Source organism: Setaria viridis, chromosome 1 (assembly GCF_005286985.2).
Source record: "Setaria viridis chromosome 1, Setaria_viridis_v4.0, whole genome shotgun sequence".
Lineage (NCBI taxonomy): Eukaryota > Viridiplantae > Streptophyta > Magnoliopsida > Poales > Poaceae > Setaria > Setaria viridis.
This window is the reverse complement of record NC_048263.2, coordinates 33914288-33925056: the sequence shown is the minus strand read 5'-3', so window position 1 is coordinate 33925056 and position 10769 is coordinate 33914288. Positions and strand designations below refer to the sequence as shown.

General features: G+C 48.0%; 2 protein-coding genes across 5 annotated transcripts; both read right to left on the bottom strand.

The window, feature by feature from the left end:
• Positions 1-258: 258 nt before the first annotated feature.
• LOC117864956 (protein HOTHEAD) lies at positions 259-2725 on the bottom strand. The gene is made up of 5 exons (XM_034749019.2): positions 2588-2725; positions 1851-2498; positions 1267-1667; positions 590-1179; positions 259-484 (listed from the first exon to the last, which is right to left on the bottom strand). Exons 1-5 carry the CDS (start codon positions 2670-2672, stop codon positions 418-420), a joined length of 1791 nt encoding a protein of 596 aa, XP_034604910.1. The 5' UTR covers positions 2673-2725; the 3' UTR covers positions 259-417.
• A 1175-nt stretch (positions 2726-3900) lies between these two features.
• Positions 3901-9097, bottom strand: LOC117841542 (SPX domain-containing membrane protein OsI_08463). 4 transcript variants are annotated; one of them, XM_034721944.2, is made up of 11 exons: positions 8665-9097; positions 7312-7392; positions 7025-7145; positions 6585-6896; positions 6407-6511; positions 5858-6309; positions 5404-5708; positions 5079-5257; positions 4752-4942; positions 4480-4613; positions 3901-4361 (listed from the first exon to the last, which is right to left on the bottom strand). In XM_034721944.2, exons 2-11 carry the CDS (start codon positions 7362-7364, stop codon positions 4123-4125), a joined length of 2091 nt encoding a protein of 696 aa, XP_034577835.1. In that variant the 5' UTR covers positions 7365-7392; positions 8665-9097; the 3' UTR covers positions 3901-4122. The 4 variants fall into 4 exon arrangements, with proteins under 4 accessions (XP_034577835.1, XP_034577838.1, XP_034577837.1 ...); XM_034721947.2 differs by having other exon boundaries at positions 7312-7386; XM_034721946.2 differs by lacking the exon at positions 8665-9097 and adding an exon at positions 8233-8589.
• Between the last annotated feature and the right edge of the window lie 1672 nt (positions 9098-10769).

Here is a 10769-nt window from a genome sequence, read left to right as displayed (position 1 = left end):
GAAGGCGACTACTCCTAGTTGATACAGGAAAGTTCGTGGCTTCGTGCCGACAAGTACGGATCAGATCCAGCCTCTCATAATTGGAGTGCAATAGTAGAACAAGGCTTTTCGCTCAAGATTCAGGAAAAAGGCTTGCCCGTTGATTTCACTGACAAGGCGGCCACGTTTGTGTAAGCACGTTTGCTAGAAAAATGCGTCTCATGATAGTGGACAAGAAATATTCATGGGCTCAGCAGTGTGCTAAAGAAAAACACCAAATGAAGATCTAAATACCATATATTTCCACATTTTTGGGCAAATTAATTGGCATGAAATTTTCATGTATTACAATCAGTATCTCAAATAACTCGTAGGATCATCATCGCTAAAAGAATCCTGAAAGGTTAATAGCAGACGTGCAGCGATCATCAGGGCAGGCTACGGGTTTTTCCTGCCTGGCCCTTCGAAGAGCATCCTCTCTCTCAGGAGCTTCACGCCCATGTACCTGTCAGACCAAAGAGCATGAGCGCACGTCGGTCAGATTGACCCCCCGAATCACGGGCAAGAACAGGCCCAAAGAGACGCCAGACGGCGAAAGATGGTTCCGTACCTGCCGAGCATCATGACGGTGGCCTGCGGGTTGGTGCCCGGCGAGGCGTTGAACGTGGAGCCGTCGATGACGCGGAGCGCCTCGACGCCGAGGACCTTGTAGTCGCGGTCGACGACCCGGCCGACCTGGCACCCGCCGTGGTAGTGCCAGATGGTCATCACGGTGTCCCTGCAGAACTGCTCCAGCGCCCTGGGGTCGCTGCCCCCGCCGCCGCCGGCGCCGCCGCGCCGACCGTAGAGCGTGTTCACGGGAAAGTCGGCCGTGACGTTGAGCGTGGCCGGGAACGCGAAGTTTGGGTACGTGAACCGCGAGAAGGCCCTGGACCGGATCACCCGCTCGATGCCCGAGATGCCCGCCACGCAGCGCCGGAGGTCGTCCGGGTGCGCGAAGTAGTTGAACCGCACGGAGGGGTTGTCGTCGGGGTCCAGGTTGCGGAGCGCCAGGTGGCCCGTCGACTGCGGGCCCAACACCTTCTCAAGGATGAACCCGCCCCGGAGCGCCGCGTCGGGGACCTGGCTCATGGCCTCCACGGCGCGCGCGATGGCCTCCGGCGTCCGCTGCGCCGGCGGCACCGTCGCCAGCTGCCCCGTCTGCGACAACACACACATAAGTCTCGATCGATCCATCGTGTCCCTATGGCTGTGCTGTGCACGTCCGTGAAAGGAAAATCGCGTTACCTGGGGAGAGAACATGCCAAAGTTCCGAGGAGGAGGCTGCGTGCCGGAGGGATGGCTGTTCCAGTTGGCGCCGCTGGCGCCCTCGATGTAGCTGCCGAACCGGGTGATGCCGACCACCTGGATCAGCGACACCTCCACCGGCGACGGCGACGGCACGTAGATGGCGTTCATGGGGTTGTCGGACATGCCCTGCCCGACGCCCGGCAGGTCCAGGATCACGTCGATGCCGAGCGACCGGAGGTGGTCGGCCGGGCCGATGCCGCTGAGCATCAGCTGCTGCGGGCTCCCTAGCGCCCCCGCCGAGAGGATCACCTCGTTGGCCGCGCCGCGGTTCAGGTACGCCACGTGGGTGCCGCCCTGCGCGTCGCGGTACACCACGCCTCGCGCCACCGGCTTGGTCCCTGCCAAAAAAAGAACCGTTGGCATCCCCAAATTCCTCGCTCAGTTCTCCAGCGTGACGCCGAACACGACCCCAATTGCGTGACGCCGACAAAGAAGCGACGGGTAAAACCGTTACACTTACCTCAGCCACATTGTAATTTTTTTTCCTGCAAACATTAAATTGATGCACGATGTGCTCTCACCTTTGTAACCGAACAAGATCCTGGCCACTCTGGCCCGGAGAAACAGGTCGATGCCGTCGGGGTTCGAGTACCGGAGCAAGTCCGCCGCGGTGTGCCGCCGACCGTCGGCGTCGAAGATGGATCCGCCGACCTTGGTCCCGGGGATGTGGTCGTAGGTGAACCCGTTGTCCGGGAGCACGCCGGTCTCCAACAGTCCCCTCTGCACGGCGGCCTGCCACGGGCCCAGCGCCGGCTGGAACGCCACGACGTCCTCCACCCACCGGTACGCCGCCAGCACCTCCCTGGGGTCCCACCCGACGGCCCTGACGTACCCGGCGCCGGCGCGCGTGAAGAACCCGGCGTTGATGCAGCTGCCTCCGCCCAGCACCCGCGGCCGGGAGTTGATCACGCCGTCCTCCGACACGAACCGCTGCGACGGCGACGACGCCGACGTGTCCGCCAGCACGTCCGAGAAGTGGACCATGCTCAGGACGCGCCCGTCCTCGTAGGGCGAACCGCCGCGCTCCAGCAGGAGCACCCGCGAGCGCTCCGACAGCGTCGCCGCCAGCGGGCAACCCGCCGTGCCGCCGCCGATGATGATGTAGTCGTAGTAGGCCACCGGCGGCGCTTGCACCGCCTCCCTCATGAAGGTGTAGTTCACAGCTCGCGCTGCCACCATTGTCACAAGCATCAGTCACAACGTACACAACAGATGCAGAATTTGACATCTGAATCAAGAGAAGAAGAAGACCAATCACCTAGCTGAGCGACGCACAAGAGCGCGAAGAAGCTTGCGACAGTGAAGACGGCCATTGTTTGTGCGGAGACCAGGGCAGAAGCCATTGGATCGCCTGGAAGCTGTTGCACTTCGAGTTTGATGATGGCAACTCGGAGAGTTTGGTGCGCTTATATACTGGCAAGCCGCAAGCGGTCAGAGGTTGCTGAAGAAGCCGTTCTTGGATGGGTTGGTAGTTTGTTCTGGTGCAGTTTGAGTTGACACACCGGCTCTTTGGTCGGTCCGCAGCCTTTGTGTCACCTGAAACTGTTCGGCAGATTCGGATATGATAATTGGATCAGCTCCGTAGTTGTCTGCTACTTGCTAGGCAAATGAGAGGCGATTCGGAGAAACGTGTGGTTCCTTTGGACTATAGCAATTCCAGAGCAATCAGTTCAGTTCAGTCCAACACAAATGGGGAAAAAAAACAAGCGTTTCAGCAACAGATGCATGCTCTACTTTTTTTTTGAGAAAACAGGAAGGGTACAAGCCCCTACTGATTATATTAAAAATAAGAAAGAAGCATTACAAGTTTATAAGAGCCAACAAAGAGGAATAGAGTCGGGAGAAAAGGAGTAAACAAAATGAAGAAAGAGAAACCTAGAAAGCAGGGAAAGGAAAGCAAGTGTATCGTTAACGAAAACAAGACAAAGAGCCCTTGCTAAAGTACGGCGAACAGATGGAGCCAATTTTCCATCTGTTGCAAAAATCTTGGCTTTACTCTTAGTAAAAGGTCTTTGAATTCCGACTTGAATTTTTGCAAGCAAACCCCAGGAGATGGAGCCAAATTGTTGAAAAACCATCCATTCCTTGTTGTCCATATACTCCAAGCCATCAAGATGATGATTTCCATATAGAAGGGAACCTGTAGCTTGTTTTTAATTTGTAGGATAATATTCTGGATCGTCCTTGTGGAGGTATATGTTATCCCTATACTGTTCCAACAAGTTTTGGCAAATGCATGCTCTACTTAGCCGGCCTGCAAAATAAATCTTCGATTTTCTACATGCTTGACCGCGCGAGCATGCCATGAGTGTGAGGAAAGAAAGGCCTCAACCACCCAACGGCAAACCCACCAGTCGCCTTTCACTTGGTTGCATCACGCAGCAATCTTTTGTTCCCGCCTTGCATCAAATTTCAAACGTGTATGCTGCTATTGTGCTAATTTTCTTCCCTGAACCTTCCCATTCAAAGGATCCGGCAAATGAACGTCTGATAACTGACAGAAATTCTAAACTTGCCGCGTTTAATCCAAACATACAGCCAATATATTCTCGTGGTTAGGACTTAGGAGCATTAGATCAGTAGGGCAGTTTATTTAACAAGTCCATGTCAGGTTACAACCGTTGCAAGTTTGCAACACTGCAGGCTCACTGCAGACTTCAGGACGCACGGACCATTCACATCTTTACACTAGCAGCAGCAGCCTGAAATTAACAGCGTCATTGCAAGACGCCATCCAGCAGCAGCTCCACAGCTCAGAAAAACGTGCGCAAGAGGAGAGCTGTTCATCGGTCATCAGTAGAGTGAGTTGTAAGTGCAGAACGTCGCGACGATGGAGGCCACGCAAATCAACAAAGACGGCAGCAGGGTGGCATTCAGGAGGCGACTCTGCCCCAGATAACCGGCGGCGGTGATCGTCATGTCCGCGGCGACGCGGGCCAGCGTCCCGGCCTCCGTCGAGAGCAGCCCGCCGTTGTAGGTCCCACGGGAGAGCCTCGACGACATCACGCGGGAGAGGAGGGACAGGTTGACCCCTGCATCGCATTGTTCACAAATGGTCAGAAATGCATGGAATGGCAATTTCAGAAACATGGCACGCACCTTCAGAATTCAGATTAGATTGTGCGTTGGCTTTCTGCAGTCACTACTTACCTTCGAGCACCTCAGAGAATACGAACGTTATGAGAGCTGACGTGACGTATTGTGGGACGGAGTATTGAGGGGTGAAGCAGAAACTCATGACTATGCCGATCAACACCATGATCTCGGATGCCACCAGAATTTGCCTTTAGTGGTCGAGCAAGAAAAATAAGTGGAAAATAATGAGAATAACTGTTGAGCGTAAACATGAACAATATTCCTAGAAAGAACAATGCAAATGGCCAGTGGCTTCTCCAGTTTAAGGAGTCACAAATACAACATACCTGTCCTGAAACAAGTTGGTGACATAGCTTCCAACGATGACATTAACAGGAAGAACAGTCAGTCCAAGAACTGCTAAAAAGATTGCCACAGTACTAGTTGTCCAGTTGAAGTAGAATGTGGTGACCACACTGGACTCCGAGAGTAGAATTTCCATGGCAAACTTGAGCATGAAGTAGATCAGTAGTTGAACCTGTTAAGTTGCAGACATCAGATATAAGCTAATACAGAAGAAACGCAGGGAAGCAGGTAATCCAACAAACAGGAGTGGTATTGTGCCTCAACGATTGTAAAAGACAATACAAGTGTAACATATGAATAATCAAAACCTTAACGGATGGTGTTAGCAATCTGTATGCTGCAGCAAGTGATGTCGCAGGTTTATGAGATTCTTCAGGGTCTTCTTCATTGTCGTCATTGTCCTCTCCATCTTCATCGTGTCTTTCCTTTACATCTACGAGCAAAGGCTGTCCTAGACCATCCTCCAAATTTCCGCTTACTTGATGAGCTATTTTAGCAGAGAATTTGACAAGTAAGTTATATTTAAATGATGTTCAGAGGATATGCTTTCTGATCATGACCATACTTGTCTAATCTATCTAAACTATGCCCCTACTTTTTTCTTTTTAAAATGAAGCAAATGAAAATGTTTACCAGAATCAGATGACTGTGAGTTGACAGAATTGTCTGTAGCAATGTGACCCGGCTCTTTGAATGAAATCCACAACCAGCACAGATACACAAGCCAAGCAACGCACATGACCCACCCAGGTAAGGTGTTCTGATTGAATGTGAGCCCATAGATCCTAAATTTTGTCTGCAGCAAACCGGCAAGAGCAGGACCGCATGCCATTCCAAGAGCACTAGCACTGACAAACCCTGCAGATGCCTGCAGCCTGGTTTTCAGAGGTACGCAGTCGCTGATGTACCGACGATTCACAGCTCTGGCAGAACCCAAGCTGCACATCATGTTGCCAATTTGATCAAATAACAGTTTGATATTACAATGCTCAAATTAGCTCAAGCACTGTAATGTTCAGCAACTTTATAAAAAAAGCAAAAATGAAACTTATTTGCACATAAATAAACTATGAGAGGAGTAACTAACCCACACAGCAGCCGGCCAACAATGAGAACAGTTAGGGAATTCAGATCATACGCCAAAGCATACAGCAGGTTCCCCAGAAATAACATGATGCTGCTGAATACGAGGGGTCTGAAGTACGACCTATTCGACCAGGCACTGAAATATACTGAGGAGAAGATTTGAGCAACTGCCATTGATCCAATAATCACACCGCAGACAGTTGCTGCTGCGCCGAGGCTTACTGAATAGTCATCTGCAGTTGGCACGATGATATATGTGTTCACCATATACAGAAATGTGTTCACTAAGTTGAGCAGTAGTGACAGGAAGTGGTAGCTTTGGTCATCAACAAGATCGGAGCCACTATGCATATCATCTGGAACGATAAGTGCGTGTTGCCCTAAGAATTGCAGGAAGTTTGTGGAGTGTGTGAGTTTCTGTACTGAATGATTTATTTGTTCTATGACAGGGTCCTGCACATGGGAAGAAAAAGTGCACATGTTCCACTTTAGGATTCGGACTATATGAGAATGCATCAATATGGTTAGAACAGAAAAGAGAATTAAATACCTTGAATGTTATTGATGGATGATCATAGATGGATGAAAAGCTTCCTCGATGATCTTGCAGATAAGCAAGATTGCGTGACAAAGCGCCAACTACAGCCACGACACCCTGCATTCATAAACTGCATCATAAGAGAAAAGTGATCCTTTTTCAGATAAAAAGGAGAGGCGTGAGAATTTACCACTTGCTTGAATATCTGCTGAAGCTGAGAATAAGGATGGTTTGCCCGAGTAGAGACGTAATAATCCGTGAACTTATAGCCAAAGCGCTTATCAAACTTCTTGAGTATTTTCCGGATGCCAGTTGCATTCATATCAAGAAACCTAAGGAGCTTCACAAGATCATATCCAACCTCCCTGTAAGCCTCTCGTAGCTGGCAAATCTGGGATACATCAGACTGTTCCATAAGTGCGGCACGCTGTTCTCCCAAATTCTCGATCCTGCTAGCAAGATGACCTTGTTGTTGCAGAAGAAAGAGCACAATCTTTTCAATCTGCAAGGAAGAAGCTTATATGAAGGTTGTTAATAAGGTGGCAACTTGCACTGAAGAATGGGCATTTAGGCTTTGACGATTCAAGCTAAAAGTAACAAATCAGAAAATAATATCGATTTTATTTATACCTGGTCATCCAGCATCCTTGAAAACTCTTTAAGAACTTGTTCACGGTTTTTTCCACCAGTTTGCGTCTGCTGGACATACTGTTTTACCTTTTTCTTCATCATCTTGTAGTTAATATAGTATCTATCAATGAAAAAACAAAAGAATAATAAGTTACATGTCTCATTTGCAGATTTTGCTTATTTTATCACAAGAAGCTCATAACCATTTGGATTAAAGATCTAATTATTCTGATCAATGGCACCCTGCTTAAATGAGAGATAACTTACACAAGAGCAAAGAAACTTACTCTCTCCACTCCTCCAATTGGTCTGCCACCAATCTCTTACCGAAATTAACCATCTTGGCGTTTCAGTACCTGAATCTGGAACTGAAAAGAATTGTTAGCATGGCACCACAGAGGATCATCACTCAGTATAGGCATGGTTTAGTTTAGGATACCAGTTAGAAAGTTCACTGCTCGGCTAATCTATTGTTCTTACTGAAGAGCATTTTTCAGTCTCGTCTCATGTACTGAGACCGGGAAATAGATACTGTTGACAGACTACTCTCAACAACATATCATAAGACATACATCATGAGTGTTAAAATGCAGAGCAAGGCCATCAAGAATAAAGGCAAAAAATTCTGAAAGCCCGATCTGTCAGTGGGTAAATGGACAAAAGATACTTTATAGTGGAGAACCCAAGATAACATTAACATTTCTGACTAAAGAAAAAAAATCCAGATAGATCCAAAAGTGTACGGCACGTGGCAAGCAAGGTGACACCGAATCATCTAGTGACACTGTCGGATGAAGCCAATTTAGGATGCTCCATCACTGTCCAGGATATGCAGCAACACTAACGCAAATGGCTCTAGGAGCTCCCAAGAGCTAAGCATATTATGACGACATCGTTACGCTCTTCCTGCACAAGCTATCCGTGCAAAGAGTTGAGCATGCCAAATACTGAAGCCTTACTGTGCCTGGAAAGTGAAATGCAATGCATGCCATGTTTCTTTTTTTTTAAAAAAAAAGAGAGATAGAAACAAACACTTCTGACAGGCTTGTCATGCAGTTTAGTACAAGCAAACCATTCAAGTGAATTATTCAAGGAAAGGTGCCGCTCAGCCGAGGATGTTTACTCTGAAGAAATAAGGACGCACTAGAGGGCACATTCACCATGTTTGTCTCTCAAGAACATGTGTCAAAAGTAAATTATGTCATTACCCCATGAAGAAAATGGTTTTAAAGTGAAGATGCTGTGCTTCATCAGAACATACAAACTGGTGCAGCCTCCGAGCTTCGTATCAGTATGATCCTCCAATGGTTGCACAACAAAAAGCACAGGCATGCGCATCATATAAGGTGCCCATTGAAAACGATCGCCTAAAAACAAGACATGTAATGTTTTGGTACCTCTCTCTGTTCGTTCGCCATCACTTTTTGTTCGATAGCTAGAGCGGCAAAAAGCTAACATATAGCGCCACGACCATTCAGAAAGCAGAAAAATGAACAATATAATGTGCCAAGCGCAACAAACAAAACTCCCAAAATGTTCAGACAGTTAAATGCCAGAAATTCCGTACATGCGACATGAGAGAAGATAAATCTTATTTCAGGTTTTAAAACAAGGGAATAGCAACAGAACAGATGGCTTACCGTGGGGCGCGTCCTTGGATTCAGCGCGCGGCTCCCTCTCTTCCTCCGATCTCGCGGAGCGATCGATCTCCCCTCTCGCTTGTAGCTAGATGACCATCAACAAAGCTCGATCGCGCGAGCGCAAAACCGGCAAATGGGAGTAGTTTTTAGCCGCTCCAGCTGGGCACCATCAGGTCAAAGCAGGGAGCACACGAGCCCTAGGGGAGGCAACAACGCCAGGAGGAAGAACCAAATTCATGCACGGGCGTGCATGCGAATGCGCGAGACGCAGGGACGCATCGATCGATCCAGCACCAGCAGGCTAGGACGGACGCCGCGGCGAGGAATCAATCCGAGGGGCTCCGCAACCTTCGCTGCAATGGCGCGTGGGCGCGAATGCAATGGGTTTGGCTGTCAGTATGCGCCTGGCGTGGGAGATGGGGAGGGAGGGAAGGGAAGGAGGAGGTATTTATAAGCGGCGACGAGCGGGAAGGGAGAGGACGGAGGACAGGGGAGAGGCGTGCGGCGGCCGTGTGGACGGAGGGAGGTGGGGTCTCGCCGGGGTTGTGGCGGAGAGACAGCGCTGTGCCTGCGGGGCCGTATCGCTGTCGGGTCGCCGATGCGGACGTGGCGGATTCGATCGGGACGACGCCTTTTGGAAGCGCCCGTGGCTGTGGCCAAAAATGCCTCGCCACACCCAACCTCTGCTCCAAACGCTTGTCTCCTTCCTCGGTTCCTCCTCTCCTTCCCGATGGATCGGTCCAGATGGTTGGGTTTGGGGACAGCTCGGCGCCGGGCGCACTCAGCTTACCGTTGTTCAAACAAACCAAACCTTGGGATCGCACGAACGAGCTACGATCTTGCACGTAGCGTCGATTCACCCTCACCTGACAATCGCTCCATTATCAGGTCTCAAATCATGGTGTTGAGCTAGGAAGAAGATGAAGTTTGGATGGTTCGATCAGGATCAAGTGGTTGAGGTCTGTGGATTACGCGCAACATATTTCCATACGCCACATAGTTAGCATATGCTATTATTTTATCAGATTCGCTCAACGTTAGATGATTAATATCCATTAAACCGATTTTTGATGAAAAAACAAACCTGGCTTGCCAGTGTATCGGTTGGACACTAATTCATCGATTGAACCATCGGTTCATAAAAATATAAAATAAATAACTTTACGTAACATGCCCATAAAATATATCACATTGTCATTCCAGCACATAAATTTTTTTAACAACTCTGCGCAACTCCAGCACAACAGTCCAATTGCATGGCTGATCATTTAGTTGAAGGGAACCTGTAGTGTCACTAGCTAGTTCTGTTTTTTCTAATTCAACCGATAGCCGTCCACCTTTTTAACTGTGGCTTAATGTTCCAAGGTTACAACGAAAATATTCTACTCAATGAAAAATATTTGAGCTTCAAAAGAAAAATATTATAGCTTCTGCTCATAATAATAAAAACATTCTATTCAATAAAAAATAATTGAGTAAAAATAAAAGGATACTAGAGATGTTATATTCAAAAAGTATGATCCACATGTTAGTGAAATGTGATACACAGGATTTAGTGGCTACCCCATATATAGTTCTAGGTGTTAATCCATAAGGCATTGAACCCAATAAGACCACTAATTCACTACTAACGATAAGTGAAATAGCAAGTAGGATACTCTTAATAAAAACGTTCTCATGAAAAAAATAGCAAGTAGCAATCATGGTCGGGCAACAGGAACGGAAATGGTTCATTGTTGATCACGATACCCATACGCTTTGAGGAAGACCCAATAACTCTGCCAAAGGTGTATTCATGCAGAGAGATAAATGAAATATTATTATTTGGTTCAAGACTTGTATGACTACTCTATATATGATATGTGGGACCTGAAGAAAATCTGTTCACACATCCACGTGTGTTTTGACGGAACAAATTCTCCTTAATAAAGGGCATTTCAATCTCACAAATGAGAAAAAAAATCAAACTATTGTACTCTTATATATTCTGGAAATTTTTAATCCTCCTGAATGCAAAAGGGAGGAGGCTTGCCTAGAAATCCCATCTTATAAGTGGGACCAATCAGATTTAAAGTTGGAGATTTTATCATTTCTTTGACGTAGAT

Coding starts and splice junctions, on each gene's coding strand:
- LOC117841542 (XM_034721944.2), bottom strand. CDS start 7,364: ATGGTTAATTTCGGTAAGAGATTGGTGGCAGACCAATTGGAGGAGTGG. Junction 7,146..7,311: donor CAATTGGAGGAGTGGAGAGA/GTAAGTTTCTTT, acceptor TTTCATTGATAG/ATACTATATTAACTACAAGA. Junction 4,614..4,751: donor ACCAACTTGTTTCAGGACAG/GTATGTTGTATT, acceptor CGACCACTAAAG/GCAAATTCTGGTGGCATCCG.
- LOC117864956 (XM_034749019.2), bottom strand. CDS start 2,672: ATGGCTTCTGCCCTGGTCTCCGCACAAACAATGGCCGTCTTCACTGTC. Junction 2,499..2,587: donor CTTGTGCGTCGCTCAGCTAG/GTGATTGGTCTT, acceptor CAATGGTGGCAG/CGCGAGCTGTGAACTACACC. Junction 485..589: donor ACCGTCATGATGCTCGGCAG/GTACGGAACCAT, acceptor TTGGTCTGACAG/GTACATGGGCGTGAAGCTCC.